Below are 21,735 nucleotides of genomic sequence, written 5' to 3' on the forward strand. Positions count from 1 at the left end.
ATGGGGCTGTGCTCTTCCCTTTGTGAGTGGGCTCAAGACGGGGATTCAATGCCTTGGAGGAGCAGGGGCATTAGAACCCTGCACCTCTTCTACACACACAGGTGTTGTGTGGCTCTGAATGAGCTATTTGGGGGTGCACCCCACTGACCGCTATCTGATCTCCCCAGAAGCTGAGAAGCCAAAGATCTTCCATCAGTGGAGAGATGAGAAATGGTTTGCCCAAGGCCTCTGAAAGCAGTGGGGGGAGAGATAGAGTAGGTGGTGGAACTGAGACTGTAGGGGTGATGCGTGTTCCTGTGATGACCTTCAAGCCTCCCCAGGAAGTAGCTGGGAGTGGTGGAGCTGGGAGAGGGGAAGGCAGGAGGGGCACTAGAGGAGGAGAAGCGGGGACACATACTTCCATCTATAACTTGGTAGAGCATTTCTTAGAGTCTGGAAGGTTCAAAGCAGAAGTAATAGGGGAGAGGGGGAGGGGGGTGTTGGGGGAGAGAAGCCTCGTGAGAGTGGCTAAAATGTCAGCCCACTCTGAGGATGAACTCCTTAGCAGAGGCCCTGGGCCTGGCTTCCTACAACGGAAGCAAACCAGGGCACGCAGGATGGGTGCTGTTTTGGGCATTAAGACTTCTCAGCTCCTGGGTGTGAATGCCTGATAGGGTGGAAGGCAGGCCCTACTGCATGAAATAAAGAGGGTGGTTCCTTTCTAATGACTGGCTCTGGCTCTCCACTTAGCGAGAGGGCCAACTGCCCAGCAGAGCCAAGGCCAGGAGTCAGGGGCTGCATAAATACAGGGAGGAAAGGTGACTACGTAGGCCATGATGTGGCCCTTGAGGCAAGGGTTCCCAGTTTTCCCAGAAGCCAGGGAGTAAACCAAAACTACCCTCATGCTGGAAATGGACACAGGCCTCTCTGCCCAACAATCAGGAGAAATGTGCAAAGGAGCAGAGCTGGGGCAGCACCAGCCCCTATCCCAGGTGGCAAGGTGTTGGAACCTCCTCCTGTCAGCTCTCCATTAGAATCTGGGGCCAGTCTCCCATTTCCCAGGTCTCATTTTCATGTTTGCCCTGTGGCAAGGGAATTCCCTCCCCTGCCAACCACCTCACCACCCCCCACGCTCCCTCCCCAGCCCCCACGCTCCAGGGTAGATGTCCTTGGCTTTCTGTTTATAGGGAGGCCAAGAGGAAAGAGGTGCTTCTCTACATTTTAGAGATGGGAGAAGAAGGAGTGTGCAGTCCGTGAAGAGCACCTGGGCATCCTTGCAAAGGGGAGCAGTGGCTTGTGCATGGGGCTGCTGGTCATCCGCCGAATTCTGGGCCTGAGGCCAGGGAGTAGTGGCAGTGGAAGCATGGCGTACGTAAGGGGCTGAGGAGAGGATGGAGACAGTGGACACAACACTGGGGAGGTCCTGGTGGCTGGGAGTGGCCGCCTGTAAAAGGTCTGCTAGACTTCAGGAGGCCAAGGAGAGGGGTTCCCAGACTGCTGCAGATGCCCCCGACAGCATAGCTGTGGCTACCACAGGGCACCGGCCCCCACTCTGAAATGCAAAGTCACTCCCTGGCCTCTTATTCACCAAGAATCGTAAGTTCCAAAAGCTGGGACACATTATCTTCCAATGTTTCCTAATGTTCTAGACATTCGGAAAACAAACTCCTTTTTAGAAGTTGCCATGATTTTTTCTTGGCTTTTATTAGCATGTGTTAAAATCATATTATCCAAACACTACCAGAAGAACATGTATTGTTCTGCATAAAGTGCTTAAGAAAAAAAAATGCAACTTATTAAATTGGACATTCTTTTCTAGTTCATAAATTTTGGGTTACAATCAGGGCACAAAAGGAGAAACAGAATGCAGTATTAGAGAGAGCGAGAAGCTTAGTGAAGGATTCGGGTGGAGACACAGACCACGCCCCATTCCTCCCACTTCCTTGCTGACTGAACACTGCACCTGCCTAAAGCAGCAAACAGCTTTGTTTTAATAAATACATTTTTCCTTCATTCAAATCAGAAAAGTTAATTATAGTAAAGCACTTTTTCTTTGACCATCTGTTTATAGCCACAGGCAAGATTTATCCACAGAGTTTAAGTGTGGAAGTGTTACTTCATTGGGCTTTCAGCTTTCTAATGCTATCTGGGTTCAAGATTGTCTCAGCAATTCATTATTGGTTTCCTTAATATTTACCTGGTACTTTTAAACACCAGCTCTATTGTGTTTGTGTTACAAATGCCAACCAAGGATATTTTCTCAGTACTAGAAGTGTCAATGAGTGGGCCTAAATAAGGCTTTATTCCCAATAAACTCAATTCTTTTTAAACTGGCCTTCTCACATTAGCACTCTGATGGCCGCACAAAACCCAAGTCCCTGTTGTGACAGATTTTTAAATTGGTGATGTTCTGGGAAAAAACAAAAACAACTTGGAAATCTCTGTGTTTGGATCTTGGGTGGTCATGTTGAGAACAGGAAAAATTGCATTAAATACACTTAAAAACATTCATTTGCAATCAAACATATTTAAATCCTCCAAGGAAGGTGCAGGCTGGTGATGGGGTGGCCTCGGTGTGCGCAACCCCATCAGGAGTGGCTGGTAGGCTTGGGACTCTGCCAGTGGCACACACTCATGGCAAGCTTCTGCGCCACAGACCTCGATTCTGGGCCGCAATGCCTCTGAACTTCTGTTAGCAAAGGGAAAGGCAGGCTGGTTGTTCCTCCAAACAGTCAAGAGCAACCTCTGTGGAGTTCACCTTGAAGCTGCCCCAGAAGCTGGAGCCAGGTGCCAAGCTAAGGGCTGCAGAAGGGTGAAGGAGCACTGGCGGTACAAGAAGCCATCTTCCATCCTCTGGGGAGAGTCCCTTTCCCTCGCTCAAACTTCAGTGCTTTGGGCTTCATGAAGGAAAAGATCTTAGCCACATGTCTTACTCAAATTTTGATCTCATTTTACAAAAGCACACTGAATAGCAGTCCTGAGTGACTAGTAGAATTTTAGCTGAGTATAGCTAAGAGAATAAACTATCCTGTTCTTCGCTTCTTTCTACAGAGGAATCTGTAGAGCATTCTTTAGTTTCACAGTGATATATGCTATTTCAGGAAGCACAAGGTGATCGGACTCTGTTTCCAGGAAGTGGATGACCTACTTTAGTTTGAGCATAAGGTTCCATGACTGGCTCTAAATCCTGCCAGATATCGCTACACCAATGGCAGGATTTAGGGCCGTTGGGAGGCTCTTGGTGCCCAGTTCCTGCCAAGTGTAGCCTGCCAGAGTCAGGGCTGGGCTTTCACTATCAGTAGTTATATTTCCCCTTGATGGTTCAAAAATCCTATGGTGAATTTGTTGCCTCACTCCACTCCACCCTGTCCATCTGACTTGGAAGCCTGAGAGCTTATTGAATTAAGCTGAAAAGAGGCTCTGTACCTGCTGATATTGACGGCAGTAAGATGCTAGCTTACTATTTTGCACAGCACCATATATCATGCCTGTTACTCCAGGCCAACTACAGCCAACCTTTTTTTTTTTTTTTTATAAAGAAAATCTATGTAAGTTGAGGTTCAGAAATGCATATATTTTTTACTTACAAATATTCATCTGACCAAAATTCAACATAACCTTTATGGAACACTTAACAATTGTTTTGTTTTTAAAATAACATTTCATTCAAACTGTATATAATTCAGTAAAGTTTTTTATACAGCAAGCAATGCTTAAACCCTGGAAAATCTGTAGAAAAGAGATTTTCACACAAAATAAGAAAAGAAAAATTTGAGGTATCCCTCACACACACACATCCATTCATTCTGACCCACGTGCACACACACACACACACACACACACACACACCTATGTGTGCTGAGACACATTCATTCTCACTCACAAAGTGGCTGCAGCATAGGCAAAAAATTGTAGGTCCAAAGGAAAATGATTGATTGTTCTAATAAAGAGTCCAGGTAGCTCAGAAAAAAAAACAAAACACAATAGTCCTCTGAGGAAATTACTACCTCAAAAAAATGTTCTCAAGATGAATTTGAGATCTAAGCCTACCAAATTGCTTTTGCAAAACAGCTCCCTGCAGTCCAAGGTGACTTGTGCAAATAGAAGGAATCAAATGAGGCTAGTTCCTGTACTTCCTTGAACAAGGACGGGGGATGCTTGCAGGTGCCCGGGGCGCTCCCATCACGCCAGGTACTGCTGCAGTGCCATTTTTGCCCTGAAATCACAAAGTTCCTGTTAGCCATCCTCTCTGAAGTGTTAATTAAGGCAAAAATCCTGTGGCTCAAAGATGGTAATGGGGGGGTCTAAAAAGGTCCCCAAAGGGAACTCGGGTGAGCCCAGCTGGGCGAATACCGTAAGGGGCAGAGATCTGTGGTCAGCAGATAACTTCAAACCCATGCTGGCTACATTCCTCTTCCTGAGGTTCTCTTAGGAAGGGCTGCTCTTGTCCTTCCACCTGCTGCAGTGACATTCTATAGTTTCCCCTTTGTCACTGGCATTTGGCCATGATGGATCCGGAATTCTTTACTTTCTCCTACTGCCATGCAGGTTTTTAGCTGGTGCTGCAGGACACTGGGGAGGACACTGAGGGTTCTGGGAAGCTAAGAGGAAAACTGACCCAGGGAGAGGCCTTCAGGTGTTGATTAGAAGGTGCATGGGGGGCCTAGCGCTCACAACCCAAGGCTGTCTCATGGTTCAAAGGCCTTCAAATTGAGGAAGGAGGTTATAGTTTCATCTCATTCTTCTCATCATGCCTGCGGACACTGACCTGGCATAGGAGGTAGGTTGTTAGGGTGGCTGGGGAAGAAGATAGCTAGTTGGAGAAGAAGAGATGTAATGTCTCATGATAGCCACACAGGATGGGTGCATCCTGATCCTTGTAAAAGGGTCTTCCTTTGAGCTGGGACTGAGGAGGCCTCCTTGACTACTCCAATCATGAGCTTGGTAAAGTTTCTCAAGAGGCTACAATTGTGGGAATTAGGAAGTCAAGTTTTAGCAATGGTCTCCCCTGCTAGGTTATGGAAAGAAATGGCTAAAATGTTTAGTTACTACTAGCTGATGAAAGTAAGCCAAGGTAGACTGGGCATGCAATATGTTGGATGCAAGTGCAGTCTCTATAGTGAAGTAATGGGTATGACCTACGGTTTTAAAAGTGGATACTAAGGGATGTTCCTGCAATTATCTAAGACTCTATACAGTAACTACAAATAGGCCAATCCATCAAAATGGAAAGCCCCATACAGATGGTCTCTGAGTTATAAGTGAGTTGGGTTCTACAAGGTCATTTTCCTACAGAAACAAGCTTATGAATGATGCCACAGGCTACCTCTTAATGATCATCTACCTCCCCGCACAGTCCCAAGGCCCTCTGAGCCTGAGGTGGAAAGGGCTGGTTGGCAATAGCTCCTCATCTGTAAGTGTTCGAAAGTCAAAGGATCACACCTTAAAGACAGAAGGAACCTGAGAGATATCTTCTTTAGGTAACAGACTAAAGGTTTTGACTCAAATGAGAACTACCAATTCAGACTCCTTCTGAATCTTTCTCAGGGGCTATCAATGTTTGTTATATTAGACCTCAGAGACTGTAACCTTATTATTCTCCTGCTATCTCTTAATATCTAAGGAGTCTTTCAGATGGATGGTTTTTGAGGCAAGATCATCTTTCCTTCGATGGACTAGGTAGGGTAGCTCAAACCTTGATTCTTTTAACACGGTTTAAGAACTGCTGAAAACTTATGTGCCATACAAATATGGGGAAACAGCACCAGACAGATCTAAACCATTGTAGGCCAGGGCTGAAACCCCATTGTACAGAACTATTTTTATTTCTGGACGAACATAAGAAAAGAAACTCAGGGAACGATGTGGCCCTCAACTAGGAGAGACGGGCTGACCGAGCTCACCACTTAGCAGCAGCCGCTACTACCACTATGGAGGTGGAGGCATGGGTGCCAGTCCTCAAAGTACAGCTCAAATCCAGCCTTCAGCGAGTGCCTGGCTTTCAGCTACCTTTGATGGGACACTCACCTGAGCAGCAGCGTCGGGCCGCAATTATTTGGGGGATTTGTCTTCTTTAACCCACTGGATGGCAAGCTTCAGGAAAGCAGGGGCCCAGCCTGCTCTGTGTGCTCCAGAGTCGGGCACAGCCATTCACTTAAGGAGCAATTACCAAGCGCCTTTTCCCTTCAGTGGGGCAGACAAGCAAGCTGACAGCTACGATACAGTGTGGTATGTCTTATAGGTGCTACAGGAGTCCCTGGCAGAAGGGGTCTCCTGACAAAGCCTAGGGTGGAGAATGGATCAGGCAAGACCTTCTGGAGAAGGTGACAACCTGATCTGAGTGTGAAGGATAAACGGCCACTGTCCAGGCATTCTCTTCCCTTGCTTTCAGGACAATTCCTGTGCCTGGGTCTCTGCCTACTTCACTGGTTGTTCCTTCCTTTCCTTTGCTGGATCTTTTTCATTTACCCCTAAATACTGGAGGGCTCCAGAGCATAGTCCTTAGCCTTCCTGTCTTCTTTCCTCTTTCTTTCTTTCCTTAGGTGACTTTATCCAGCTCCATGGCTTTATATACCCTCCTATTTTATACCCTCAGCCCCATTATCCTGAGAAGTCCCTTGGATATCTAATAGCATCCAAAACTTGGCATGTCCAAACAAGAACCCTCACTTCTCCCTACCCCAACCTACTTCTCTTGTATTCCTCATTATCTTGGTAAATGGCAACATCCTATCCAGTTGCTCAGGCTAAAACTCTAGGCATTTTGCTTTCCTCTTTAATATCCTACACATTGAATCCCTGAACAAATCCTGTTGTCTCTATCTTTAGATTAAATCCTGAATCTGACTGCTTCTCAGTATTTCTACCACTGCCACCCTCATCTCTTACCTATAGGACTACAATAGCCTTGAACTGCTCTCCCTGCTTCTGTTCCTGCCCAGCTGATTCTCTACAGAGCCACCAGAGTGATTTTATACAAATTCAAGTCAGAGAGGGTCTCTTCTGCTCAAAACTCTCCAGTGACTTCCTATTAAACTCTGAATAAAATCCGAAGTCCTGACTATGGCCGACAAAGTTTTCCACTTGCTCCCTGTCGCCTCCTGGAGTGCACTTATTACCACCCTGCCCCTCATTTATTTTTCTGCAGCTCCACTGGCCTTCCTGTTGTTTCCTGAACATGCCAACCTCGTTCCTGCCTCAGAGCCTTGCACTCACTGTCCCCTCTGCCTGGAGTACTATTCATTGGAACATCTGCCTGGCAGACTATCTCATTTCATCCAGGTCTTCGATCAATTGTCACATCCTCAGAGAGGCCTTTACTGGCTAATCTATCTGAGAAGAAACTTTCTTACTCTTCATTCCTTCACCTTGCTATTTTTCTTCACAGTACGTCTCATGACCTGCTATCATATTACATATTCATTTGTCTGTCTTTTGTACTAGAATGTAAGTTCCACGAGGGCAAGGACTTCATCAATTTTCTTCATCATTGTATCTTCAATGCCTAAAACAGTCCCTGGTAGAGGTTAGTATTCAAAAAATATTTGCTGAATGAATGGGGAATTCAGAGGAGAGGGGACTGGGATGGCAAACCAGATGGAACAGAATGTGTAAATGCATGAAGATGTGACACTGCAAGAGGTCAGGTGTGTCTGGAGGACAGGGTGGGGGAGCATGAAAGCAAGCTGTAGAGTGAAGGCTGTGGTAGGAGGGAGTGTACACAGCCAGGAAGAACATTTTTGGCTATTTTGAGGGTAGAGGGATCTCTGATTATGATTTTTGCCTCTCCCAGTAAATGGTGAAGACAGGAACCCCTCAGTGGTCACTGCCATATTCTCAGCAGCCAGGCCAGGCTTACACAAGGCAGGAGCTCAGTGAGATCTTGAGATAATGGATGTTTTTATCATTGGCCTTCCTTTCTATTTTAATGTCAAGAGAATGATCCCTGGATCCTCTCCAGATATACACTGAGATGGCTCAGGCTCATGTTAACTCACAGTAAGATGAGAATCTTTAATAATTTGCTAATTATTAGTTTATTTCTTACTCAAAAGCCATACAGTTGGCTCATAGAAGATTAAGAAGGGAATTCAAGAATCTAGAAGATTTTAAGTTTGGCAATGTAAATTACTAAGCAAGCCAAATCCTTTCATGAAAGAATCCAACATACCCCAAAACAAGGCCCTTTTCCTTTGATACTCACTTGTCACAAAGGTTTGAATCTGGTGACTGACTCAGTTTGTGTAGAATATCTACGATGCCCATGTCTCGTAACTTATCCTGGCGTTCTTGTGAACCTAAGAGATTAAAGCTAACAGGTTACTGGGGACATGACCCAGGCAGTTGCTCTCCTTGATGTAAAATCAACGATCTAGAGCGTTACCAGGGTCCTTTACTCCCCACCCTTCCATCCCCCTCATCTCCAGTGAAGTTGGATTGCCTCATGCTTGGATCCTCTAACAACATTCTAACTGGTCTCTCTGCTCCTTGACCCTCTTTCTTGCAGTACATCCTGGGTTCTGCCGATAGATTAATTTCTCCATGGACTACAGGGTCAAGGTCAGATTCCTCAGCCTGGCACAAGGCCCTCTGCCATTGGCCCCATCTTCATATCTTCTGTCTGGACATATCAAGTCAGGCTCTTCCTACTCCAGACAGGTCTTATTTTTCCTTCTGTTCTCTTCCACCCTCCTCTGACCTCCCAGCACTCCCTGCTGCCTCTTGTTTAGCATGTGGCAGTTCCAACTTCATACTGCTCTGTCCTATATTCCAACTAGACTAGGACCTCCTTGAGGGTGGCTGTTTCCCTGGCACCTGGATGGTACTTGGTCTCTAGGCCTATATGTTGAATCCAATTTTTCCTTCTTCCACTTTGTTCTAGACACAGCTGCTGGGTAATCCTCTTGGAGTCTTTCCTTCCCATGAAGAACCTGCAGTGACTCACTCATGCACTGATCTCCTCTAGACCCAGTGAACCAGAATCTCTAGGTGTAAAAATCAGAAATCTGCATTTTAAAGTTCCCCAGGTGATTCTTATGCAGTGAGCCCAGCACTGAGAACCACTGCTCTTCCATATTTGTTTGCTACATTGGAATCACCTGGGGAATTAAAAACAAAAACAAAAACAAAACTTATGCCTGCAACCTGCCCCCCAGAAATTCTGATTAAATTGGTCTGATGCAAAAATTCTCAGGTGAGTCTAATATGCAGTCAAGGTAGAGGACCTCTGATCCACAGAGGCCACCTTATAGACTGGCTGCTTCACTAGTCGCAGTGTATTTCTCATTTCTCAATTAGGCACCCTCTTCCTCATTAAGCTTATATGCCTGTAACCCTTACATGTGCCCCTCTGCACACAATGAAAGACCAATCTGCCCATCCACTCCCACCTCTCATCTTCTTCAAGTACATCCCCATAACCTCCTCCTCAGCTCTCTCAACAGCATGGACTGCCACTTATTTCTCTAGGGTCTCCTTTACCCCCATCCTCTATAATCTCCTACAGTGTTGACTTTAAGGTGGGGCTCAGTGTTAACTGTCCAGCCGACTCTGGCTCGTCCCATGGATTCTCATACCAAGATTAACTTGGATGAATGCTCAGGACCCACTGAGTGATGCCTGCACCTAGGATCTCAGGGGCATCTGCTACCTTCCCACCCATAATTGTCCTCAAAACAGATCTCACCAATCTCTTACCTTCCTCTTCATTCCATATGAGGTTTGATATACAAAACATAGCGGCCAGCTGCAGTTTCACATGTGAATGACCCTATTTCATGCAGAAAAAGAAAAAATATGGAGGCAATCTGATTTGAGGAATTTTTTTGGTAACATACCATAGGCAATTCCAGTAGGCTAAAAGTGTGAAGCAGGGCCCTCAAACTCAAATGTCTTGAGGGGTCACAAAGTTAGCACTAATGGGTAAATGGGTTGTGCTAAAGACAAGAGAGAGTGGTGGGAAATCTCGTAAACTGGGGAGTGAAGACTTGCCAAAAGATATTCACATTCAAATTTTAGAAACCCTCTGACAGGCCAAACAAAACACCTCTAGGGCTATAACTGTAGTTTGCAATTTATCACTCTATCCATGCACACAAACTGGCATAGGACAGGTTTATGCTTTAGACTTAGGCTATGCTTGATCTACATCAGGAAACATTCAGGTCACCAGTGGCCAATAAATAGGATGAATGTGGCTTTGGTATTCAGCTATTGATTATCTGATTCAAATTACTCTTATTTTGGGGGGGTTGTCCCCCAACACCTGAGTCTTTACTTGATTCATCTAATGTTTCTACTATTGTTAAAGAGCCTCCTATTCTTCTGAAACACAATTCTTATTTTTCTTTATGTACTAAAAGTACAACCACTTTTGCTTAAGTTGCATCATTTAGCCATACGGAGTGCTTTCTCCAACACAATAGAGGATCCAATAATAAAACAATCTCGAGAGATGATTTTCCTATTGGTCAATTAAAAAAAAAGTCCCCTGTACTTTTAAATAACATGCATTTCTAAGGAATTATCAGTGGCATAATATGCTCAACAGTTTCTTGGAGGATGAGATGGACTTATTTTGCCAAGTAGGACTATATTTCAACTATGCAGAGACAAGAAGTGGATGACGTGGCTTTCTTCACTAGAATTCTATGGCTGGTGATTCTCTTTTCCTTTTACCTGCCAAGACTTTTAAAGAGATTCCCAGTTCGGGCTCCACAAAGACAAGACGGAACAAAATTTATCATTTGCTCTCAGCCTCAGGTCATGAATAGGGGGGATTTGTTGAATAAATGAACTTATACAGAGTACAAAAATAAGTGTTTACAATGTATAAGTTCATTCAATACATATTTTTTGGGGGAAACAAACTGCTGCGGAGAAAAGTGGAGATTGGAGAGGTGGGAACATAATTTAGGTAGAGAGCACAGAAAAGATCTCTTTGAAGGAGGCAACACTTAAGCAGAGACTTAAAGGGTAGGAAGGTGCCAGCTGTGCAAAGAGCAAGGGCCTAGGGGCACTGAGAGGAAGGAAAAGTTCCTGAAAAGGTCTGAAGTACGAAGGAGCTGTAGAGCTCATGCATATTGAGGAGGTAAAGTGGAGCAACATTAGTTCAGGGAAGGAGGTGTGGCTAAATTGTGGGCCCTTCTGGGTCCTAGAGAAAGGATTTTGCTCTGAGTTGACAGGAAGCTCCTGAAGGATTTAAGCAGTGGAAAGTGAAGATCTGATTTACATTTCTAGAAGGTCACCTGGGCCGAAAGAATTGGATGACAGTGCAGAAGTGCCTAGGAGGCTATTGTGGTCAACCAGGCATGAAATGCCATGGCTTGGTCCAGGGTGAGGACAAGTGGTGATAGAAAGAAGCAAAGAGAATCCAGATCAGGTTTGGAGGAAGGGCTGACAAGACCTGCTGATAAATCAGATTGAGGTGAAAGAGCTGGAGAAACCAAGATTGACTCCCAGGTTTGAGCAACAGGATAGACGGCAGAGCCACTGTACTGAGACAGGAAAGAACAGGAGAGAAGAAATTTAGGTTTAGGGGAGATATTAAACATCAACTTCAGGAAGCATCAGACAGGTGCATGGAGATGTAATGTAGGCAGGAGGATGTAGGAGTCCAGAGTTCCGAAGACAAATCTGGGAGTCTATCTTCCACGTGACCCTCTTACCTCGCTCCTCTACCCTCCACCCCCACTAAGAAAAGAACCAGCATCTGTAGAGCTGCAAGTACCATCATGAAAGTTTGTTGTCATGGCTTCTGAAGGCCAGTAACCATTACTGTGGTTGTGTTTTCTACTGATGATACTACACAAAGTGTAAATACTGTAATGTCTATTCTATTTATCAAAACTGACTACTAGACCAGAACCCAGAAACCAAAAATGCATATAGATGATAGTAAAAGGCATGGGAGTAAATGCGATTCTCCTAAATCAGTGGTTCTCATCTCTAGCTGTACATAAGAACTGCTTGGGGAACTTTTTTTTTTTTTAAAGATTTTAATTTTTTAAAGATATTTATGTATGTATGTATGTATTTATTTATTTGAGAGAGACAGAGACAGTGACGGAGAGCACGAGTGGGGAGGAGAGGGAGAAGCAGGCTCCCCGTTGAGCAGGGAACCCGACGTAGGGCCCGATCCCAGGACCCTGGGATCATGACCTGAGCCGAAGGCAGACGCTTAACCAACTGGCCACCCAGGTGCCCCAAGATTTTAATTTTTTAAAGATTTATTTATTTGAGGGGGAGAGAGAGAGAGTGTGAGAGAATGAGTGGGAGGAGGAGAAAAGGGAGAGGGAGAAGCAGACTCCCTGCTGAGCAGGGAGCACAATGAGGGGCTCAATCACAGGACCCTGGGATCATGACCTGAGTTGAAGGCAGATGCTTAAATGACTAAGCCACCCAGGCATGCTGCCTGGGGAACTTTTAAAAACCCTGATGCCCAGGCTATAACCCAGACCTATTAAATCAGAATCTTGAAAGGAAAAGGACAAGGCAACCATCTCTGAAAGTTCCCTGGAAAATGCCATCATGCAACAAAGATCACAGACCTCAGGAGACCATGTAGGAGAGAAAAGAAGAGGGACTAGCTAAGCAGGGAGGGATACTGCATTGAAAGCCAAGAGAAAGGAATGTTTCTAGGAGGAGGAAATGGTCAGCTGAGTTGAAGGCTGCTGTAAGTGAGGTGAGATTAGGAGAGAAAATGGTCCTTTGGATTTGGCATCCTGGAGGTTGCTGGAGACCTTAAGCAGAGATGTTTCAGTTGAGTGATGACAGTGGAGGCCGGATGAAATGGGTTAGAATGAATTTAAAGGTGAAGAAGGAGATAGCATGTGCAGAAGATGCTTTTAAGAAGTCTGGCTATGAAAAGCAGCACAAAAATAGGTATAAATAAATAAATAAAATCTTTAAAAAAATAGGTATATCTCAGTGGATATGGGAAATCAAGAGTAACTTTGAAAAGATTAGAGATGCTATGTAGATCTGGGATTGGAAAGATGAGGGAGTTCCTGGTTGAAGCAGTATGGTTTTCATTCAACAAATATTTACTGAGCACATACTAAATGCCAGGCATCGTCCCAGGTGACAGATATAAAAATGTGCACAAAACACATGGAGCTTTGCCCTCATGGAACTTACACTCAGGCACACAAACACATGTGTATCACTATAATTGAGCTACTGCTCTGAAGGGAACAGAATGCAGTAACAAAGAATAACCCACATAGATAAGAGCCTACAAGGAAGTATCAGTTGAGCTCAGATCTGAGAGGTGAGAAGACATGCCATGAAGGAGTGGGGGAGAAAAGTGTTCCAGGCAGCTGAGCCAGCATGTGCAAAGGTCCTGAGGCAGGAAAGAACATGCATGGGCTTTTCAAGGAACAGGAGGTCAATGTAATCAACAAAGGAAAGGGGAAGGACAGGATTTGGGACACGGATGAGTCAGGTCATACAGGACTTCACAGGCCATCACAAGGGGGATATGGATGTTATTCAAGGTGCAAAAGGGAGCCACTAAAGGACTGTGGCTTCTATTCTCTTAACAAAACAAAAGGTGAGTCACCACTAAGAGAGATGAGGGAGAGAAAAGGCTTAAAACGAGGAGCTGACACCTCCTCATGGAGAAGGGAGGTGTCAGCTTGCTGGAAAACCACAAAGGGGTAGTAGGCAGTGCTGAGTACCCACAGGGATTTTGTAAACAGGAAATTAACACGATACCAATCAGCCTGGTTCTGTGCCTTTCTCTGCAGTTGCTGACTCTGACAGGCAGGCAAAAACTGATAGAATGAAAATATTGCCAGATTTGGCAATGGGCAGTTTCTGGTGATGACAAGATTCATGGGATGGCCGTGGCAGTAGGTGGCTGAGGTGTTTGCAAGTAGGTAGCAGACTGTGTTTGCAAGCAAAGAGGTCAAAGAACAAGTGCCAGAGGTGCCAGAGGCTTAAGAGGTCATGCACATCAGAGAGAAGCCTCGAGAGGGAAGACAGGGATTTGGACACCCTGAAAGAAAACCAAGAGCTGAAGTCTTCGCTGATTAAGAAGGAGGCAATCAGAAGACAACGAAGGTGGGGAGTGGGGTGATAAATGGGCAGTAGTACTGCCCAAATGGCACAAGCTTCAAGGCCTTCGTGTCTGTTTCTTTTTCTTCAGGATAAAAGAGAGTTCCCTGAATCTGTGACAGAGTAGTCTATTCTTTTTTTAAATCTCTGCACAATTTGTTTTGAGCCTCCTAATGCAGCTACTACAGAGCAGTGAAAGGGACAAAGGCCTACCATGTAATACTTGATTTTCTGCAGGATGTCATCATTGGTCATAATAAGTTCTTTTGCTGTTGTCCCATCTGCTATGTTGGCTAAGATGCACAGTGTCTGGAAAAGAACAAAGGGCCGGTGATCAGGAAAGCTCTGAAGTCCCCAGATGCAAGCTCTCTCAAGAACTTGGGTAATTTCCACCTGAAGTACATGGATTCTCACAAGTTCTACTCTGAATGCTCTGATTTCTTATCTCCTGACATTACTGCCAACAAAAGAAACCACACTTAACGAAAGTCTACCGTAGGCAAAAGAGAACCCAAACATTTCAGTAGTTTCTTTTGGGGCATAAGCCATCACTGGGTAAAGGCAGCCATGTCTTACACACATCAATCAAAGGGAAAATGTGAATTGTTATTATTTCATTTCTAAGAGAAGCTCTTGTTACTAACCCAACAATGTTTCTTCAAAAGCGTAGTCTCTTTGGTGGAAGCATCATAGGTGCTGCAACTTCCCTCCCTCCCCCTCCCAATGCTTCTTGCTCCCAAGCTCATGACCTTCTGGGTGAAGGCCTGGACCATGGTCCACTAGCCATGTGCACTTAGGACTTCTTGACTTTTTAAAACCTGATTAGAGGAATAGAAAGGTAAGGAAAATGTGTGAAGCTTAGTTGAGCGTGGCCTAATGAGACTGGAGGGAGACTGTAACACTTGGCAGGACAGTGTAACTTGAAGATAATCACCACATTGGTACTGGAAGGACATTCTTGTCAGCTGTTGGGAATCTCACAGCCAGACCAGGAGGAGGGCAATGTTTAGAGTAAAGGTGAAAGGACTGTGGAAAGGAAACTGAGCCCGTTCCAGTCTTTGCAATTCAACAAACATTTACTGAGCACCCACAATGTGCATGCACTCTGCAGGGCATCAGGGTCAGACAGGAGGAATAAGACACACTACCTAATCTTGAAGCGGTCACACAATTATATTTCACTGTGGTGTGACAGAGGAAAAACAGGACCGAGAAGGCATGAAGTGCACTTGCTTGATATTGCAAAGGTCAGGGAAGGCTTCTTGGAGGAAGTGACACTGAGTCCTGGAGAACAGTAAGGAACCACTCAAAGAAAGTGATGAGAAGTGGGAATGGGGTCTAAATTCAAGTAATTTTTCTCCAAACTTAACCTTTCTTTTGGTAGACTTAAGCAAATTAAGCTTGCAGATTATAGCTAATTGATGAGATTGTTTTCTTCCTGTGGCCTGAGGCTTCAAACATAAAGAGTGTGTAGTCTTATTCTTCCTAGATTAATATACTGATTAAGAAGTGAGTCCTGAGGTTTGAACCAAAAAAAAAAAAAAAAAGGGGAAAAAAAAAAGAGGCTGCCTCTGGGAAGAGGAGGGAGTAACAAACATCTTTAGCCTCATCTAGGGAAGAGCTACCCCTCTCTTACTAATACAGAATATGAGGGGGATTTCATGAAATATTTCTGAGAACAGACTTGTTCAGCAAGATAGGCAAGTGATTCCCCTTCTTGGAGTGTTAGAATATACCCATGCATCCTCAGGCTTGAACAGCATGGCAGCGTGAGCTACACAGTTCTGTTTTAAAGCCCCACAATCCTTACTGTAAAAATGTTAGAGATCAATTAGTTCTTGGGCCAAGCCAATTTAACATATAAGCTAGGGAGCAGAGAGAAAAGCTACAAACACACCCCCCCCCACACACACACTCATGTGAACAACTGGAAATTAATGATAGAGTAGGGAGTAGGGACAGGCAAATTATGGCCTGTGGACCAAATCCAATCCACTCCCTGTGTGGTAAATAGAATGTTATTGAAAGATGGCCATGTCTACTTGCTTACATACTGTCTATACCTGCTTTCAGGCTAGCACAGCACAGTTGAGTAGTTGCCACAGAGCCTGAATGGCCTACAAAACTTAAAATATCTATCTTGCCCTGAAATAGAGAAATAGAAAAGTAACAGGGGGAAAAATATCAATGAAACCAAAAGCTGCTTCTCTGAAAAGATAAAAAAAAAACTTACAAACCTCTAGCCAGACTGATGAGGGGAAAAAGGAATTATCAATATAAAGAACAAAAGAGGGGATGTTGCAAAGAATGCTACAGACTTTAAAAAGATAATGAGAATATTATGAACAATTTTATGTTAATAAATGTGAAAAAGATGAAATGGACAAATTCTTGAAGGACACAAAATACCAAAGCTGACACAAGAAGAAATCGATAACCTGACTACTCCTATTCCCATAAAAGAAACAGAATTTAGCTATACACCCTTCCACAAAAGAGACACCAGGTTCCAGATGGCTTCACTGGTACATTCTACCAAAATTTAAGAAAGAAAGAATACCAGTGCTTCACAAATTCTTACAGAGGACTGAGGAGGGAATACCTTCACCTCATTCCCTGAGGCAAGCATTATCTCAATAATCAAATATCAATATCAAAACCAAACAAGGACATCACAAGAAAACTATACATCAGGATCTCTCATGAATATAGATATGAAACATTCCTTACCAAATTTCAGTAAATCAAATCCAGCAACATATGTAAAGGATAACACATAATGACATTTTAATATGGTATATCTCTCCATTTATTTAGGTCTTTGATTCATTATCAGTGTTTTGTTTCAGCACAGAGATCCTGCACATTTTTTCTGAGCTACTATAAATGGTACTGTTTTTAAAATTTCAAATTCTACTTGTTCATGCTAGCATATTAAAAATACAATTGGTTTTTCTATCTTGTGGCCTTGGCTAATTCATTGATTAGTTCTAGCTTTTTCTGATGAGTCCATGGTATTTTCTACATAGGCATTCATGTTGTCTGGGAATAGTTTTATTTCTTCTTTTCCAATTTATATGCCTTTTATTTCTTTTTCTTGTCTTATTGCACTTGGTAGCAACTCCAATACACTGCTGAATAAGACTGGTAACAATGGACATATTTGTCTTTTTCCCAATATAAGGATAGTGACAGATATGTTCACTATCTTGAATGTGGGGATCATTTCATGGTATATACATATGTCAACATATCACAGTATATATTTTAAATATATGTAGCTTACTGTATGTCAACATACCTCAAGAAAAAAAAAATGCTGAATTATCAGAAGTGTCTGAGAAGAATTAAACTTCCAGCTAACAACCAGACAGTGTCAGCCTCCCCATCATCACCTACTTCTGGACCATCACCAAAATCTGTATGAAAGTGTGTAATTTGAGTCCTGTCAGAACACATTACTGTCATTGGCTTTTTTTTTTTTTTTTTTTGCCCTCATCCAAATCTTGCCTCACCTTTTTGCCTTGCTTCACTTTTCAAGTTAGCGGAATTCTATCTGGGTGAGCTGTCTTTATAGACAAAATTCATTCCTATGCTCTTCAGGTAAAATAGTTTAAGTAAAATAGCTGGGCGTGGAGCCTGACACGGGGCTTGAACTCACCACCCTGACATTGAGACCAGGCGCCCCCAGGTGAATAGTTTATTTTGAGCAATGCATCTTCTTCATTGTTGTGTGCCAGTAATGGATCATGTTCAACCTAGTTTTAGTGATGCCTGAGATTATAGTTTCTCTGTGTTGAATTTTTTCACCAGAAAACATGGTTGTTTATTATTGAATTTTAAGAGAAATCACCTAAACTGTCCATCTTAAAACCACTTTGTCAAATCTACTGCCTTTTTTGCTCATAAATTCAACTATAGCTCCTATATCCTACCATTCTTACTTCCTGGACTGTTCTTCTGAACCTGCAGAATTACTCTAATTCAGGAACACAGAGAATGCAGAGCATGGGCCTGCAGTTAGACCCTAGGTTCAACTCCCCACTGATGACCTTGGGCAAGTTTCCTGCATACATACAAGTATACAGCACAATGAATTTTGAAAGTGAACACATCATGTAGCTAATATCTATGTCAGAAAGTTGAACATTACCATTGCCTCAGATCTTGTATTAGAAATTTAAGTTTGTAGGTGACCTTTTTTATGACAAAACATATACTATGTAAAAATCCTATAATAAATCCCAGAAAATACAGAAAAGTAATTCTACAACTGTCCCCTGATGAGTGCACAGCCTCTGTATTTTTATGCCTATCCTAAATCGGCCCTACTGCAAGACAACAGAAAGTAGAAGTATGGGATAGAAATAAAGAATAGGGATACATTAGAGTAAAGAAATGAAAAACGACTCCAGCATAAGGAATTATTTTATCAGGGTGTTGCAGGAATTTGAGTTCAGAGCATGGTGGATACAGAAAGCTGGAAACGATGAATCCGAGAGAGTGGACTCAGTCTAGGATGATCAAAGGTGGTATCCCTATGGAGACAGGGACTGTGTGTACAGTGCACGACACAGAGGGTGAAACTATAGACTCTGGTAATATTTTCTTCTATTCCAGGAGGAAGAATTCTTGAATAGTTTCGGGGGTGGTGGAGGATCTTTCTCCTCAAATCTTTCTTGTCTCTATAGCACCTTCCATCTCAGCACTCTGTCTTTCGCAGATCTGAGTATTTCAGGAGACTCCTAATGAAGATCCTTTTTGGTATTCACACTCAGAAGATACTTCTCAGGAAAAAATAAATAAATAAATAAATTTAAAAAAAAAGGAACACATACCTGCTCTTTGACCTCAATGTTATGCTCCCCTTCCAGAATAAGGGTGACGGCTTGCATAATTTGCTTTCCATGAGTACTCATTATTTTATCTATATGCTGCAAAAACAATGGGAAATCCACAGTTATCATCTGGGGAACAAAGAAAAAGATCATAGAAAGGAACAGAAAGCTTCTAAGTTAAACAATATAATACACAACTGCTTGAAAGAGAACACCATAGCATACAGAACTAGAGGCCAAAGAATAGTGTTTATTATAGCATAAAACTGCATTTTGCCTTCTATGTATGTGTCTGTGTATGTATGAGTGAGTGAGTGTGTGTGTGTGTGTGTGTGTGTGTGTGTGTGTGTGTGTATGTGTGTATATTTATGACTTGAAGTTTAAAAATGACTTGGCCTGATAGAATACAGAACTGCAATCACTGGGGATCCTCAAGTCCAAAGATATTAAAGAAAAAGGAACTTAAAAATGGATGGGGAAGAGAAGCCAGAGACATGGAAAATATGGCACAGATTTACTAATACTGTGGGGTACAAATGTACAAAGAAGGTTCAGAAAACAAGTGGAGCAAAAAGGAACCACCCATGTTTCTTCATCTACCTGAAGGCCACTGACACTGTTGCTCAGGGAACAACGAGAGGGACCCCAGAAAAAGGCTCAGCCTCTCCTGCTTTGACATATATCCACTGTTCTCCACACTGACATCTTCAGAGGTCAATCCAGTAAATGTTGGCAGTGTGGGGATTGGTCTATGGAATAACACTGAGAAGGATTCTCTAAAGGGAAAGAAGCAGAGGCCCCAGAGTAAGTGATTTAAGCGTATGAGAAAACCCATTCTGGCCAGCAAACCAAGAAAGAACAAAGTAACAAATCAAGGCAGGCTCATATCCAGCATGGAGTAGGGAGAGGGAGACAGAACAGGCAGTGCAGGAGTGGAGGGTCAGGTGGCTATATGGTAAAGCTGCTCCCAGATCACCTATGAAGGTGACAGGTCTAGATACTGACTTCTCACTTCTCTGGGAAGGGACAGCATTTGAATCACACTTCTGGGCAGATGTTGATGGGAGAAGTGAGGGAGGGCAATGTTTTACACTGCATATGCAGGGTCAGCTAATGTGGAAACCTGGATGATTTTACTTACAGGCCGAGTAGAGAGGAGATTTCTAAGAAGTCCCAATGTTTTCATCAGCACATTCAAATCTGAATCTGATAATAACCGGAATAGCTGTTCAGTACTCAAGCTTCGTAAAATATCTGCTTTTATTTTTTGTTCAGCCTGAAATGCCATATTCTGAAAGGATTAAAGAAGTTTCAAAAATCATGTTTAATTTGCTTTATTAAATTATATTTTGATAGTAACTGACAATTTTCAAAGTATAAACAGAAGTTGCAGATAATTTAAGTCATATTATTTTTCTGATTCCTGTTAATCACCTATAATTCTGTCTGTCAAGAGAAAGATAACTATCTCCTATATATACTCCTGTATAAGGAATATGACCACTTCCTGATACGGGCATTTGAGCCTCTTAAGATTTATCCAATAAATACAAAATCTACTGTTTCTTTTAAAAAATTTGATTTATTTAAACTGAAAAAAAAAATAAAACAAAAAAAACAAAAAAACAACCCAAAAAACAAAACCCGAACGAAAAAACAGTTCACTCATTTCTCCTACCCCCCCCATCCCCTACACCTCTGGTAACCACTGATCTGTTATCTATAACTATGAGCTTGGTTACTTTTCAGAAATGTTTCTGGTTATCAAGTTGCCTTCTGTGCACCATTTTCTTTTTTAAAGTAGGCCCCACACCCAGTGTGGAGCCCAGTGTGGGGCTTGAACTCATGACCCTGAGATTAAGACTTGAGCTGAGATCAAGAGTCAGATGCTTAACCCATTAAGCCAGTCCGACACCCCGCCTTCTGTGTACTTTAATAACAAAATTACTACTAATAACTACACCATGCCACCCATTTTGAGAATGACTAAAAAGCACTCCCTTATTATGGGTGGAAATAAGTAGTGGGTTTTGTTAACTTTACTGGCACAGAAACACCTACTGTATTCACAATACTATGCTGGGTGTTGTTGATATGGCAGGTCTATATTATACAGGAAGATCCCCAAAGGGTAAGAGGTGCATCCAACCTACTAGCAACCCCAGATGGCTGGTATCTATTTTGCTCCTTTTTCTCCTTTCTGGACACATTATGGATTACCCAAGCTTAACCTGAAGCTATAATAACACATCTGAAGAAAATAAAAACACAGCAAATGCCAAATAACTCATAAATCAACTCTCGGTATAAAAATTTTTTGTAAACTTGAGACTTACTACAATATGTGGTCATTGCCCTACAGGAACTTTTTTTTCTTTAAAGATTGTATTTATTTATTTATTTGAGAGAGAGAAAACACAAGTGTGAGTGGGGGGAGGGGCAGAAGGAGAGGGAGAGAGAATCTCAAGCTGATTCCTTGCTGAGCACGGAGCCCGAGGTGGGGCTCAATCTCACGACCCTGAGATCATGACCTGAGCAGAAATCAAGAGTTGGACGCTGAAAAGACTGAGCCACCCAGGTGCCCCCAGGCTTACTTTTAAAATCGAGGAGCTAAACCATGCAAAAGATCAAGTTACCTAATGATGTGAGGCAGCATGGCAGAGAGAAAAGAGTATTGACTAGGCTGGTGTCAAGAGACCCAAGCCAAAAATGATTCCACAGTTCCACGGTTTTATACTTGGTGGACAGAGAAGAAAGCAGCTGGTTATATGGTGACTAATGAGAATAAGATAGTTAATATGGATTTGAGGGTGGGACGGTAAGTTCAATTTTCAACAATAAAATTGTACACATCAGGGAG

At 43.0% G+C, this 21,735-nt stretch overlaps 1 protein-coding gene across 4 annotated transcripts in view; it reads right to left on the reverse strand.

Moving 5' to 3' along the window:
* ARMC8 (armadillo repeat containing 8) overlaps positions 1-21,735 on the reverse strand; it is a 124,576-nt gene that overhangs the window by 17,240 nt on the left and 85,601 nt on the right. For 2 of the 4 annotated variants that reach the window (XR_003608425.2, XR_003608424.2), the window contains exons 17-22: positions 20,017-20,166; positions 18,876-18,971; positions 14,251-14,346; positions 9,676-9,748; positions 8,183-8,276; positions 4,030-4,195 (exon numbers count right to left, since the gene is read on the reverse strand). Coding sequence is in view for 1 of the 4 variants with exons in the window: in XM_028099096.2 (XP_027954897.1) it covers positions 4,162-4,195; positions 8,183-8,276; positions 9,676-9,748; positions 14,251-14,346; positions 18,876-18,971; positions 20,017-20,166 (543 nt within the window). In the remaining 3 variants the exon portion in view is untranslated. Of the gene's footprint in view, positions 1-1,679; positions 4,196-8,182; positions 8,277-9,675; positions 9,749-14,250; positions 14,347-18,875; positions 18,972-20,016; positions 20,167-21,735 lie in introns of those variants that run through there. The other 2 variants (XM_028099096.2, XR_003608427.2) reach the window with 2 other exon arrangements.

The sequence above is a fragment of the Eumetopias jubatus genome, unplaced genomic scaffold, assembly GCF_037043125.1.
Source record: "Eumetopias jubatus isolate StellerSeaLion01/CBP00866 unplaced genomic scaffold, mEumJub1_p1.0 scaffold_1, whole genome shotgun sequence".
Classification (NCBI taxonomy): domain Eukaryota; kingdom Metazoa; phylum Chordata; class Mammalia; order Carnivora; family Otariidae; genus Eumetopias; species Eumetopias jubatus.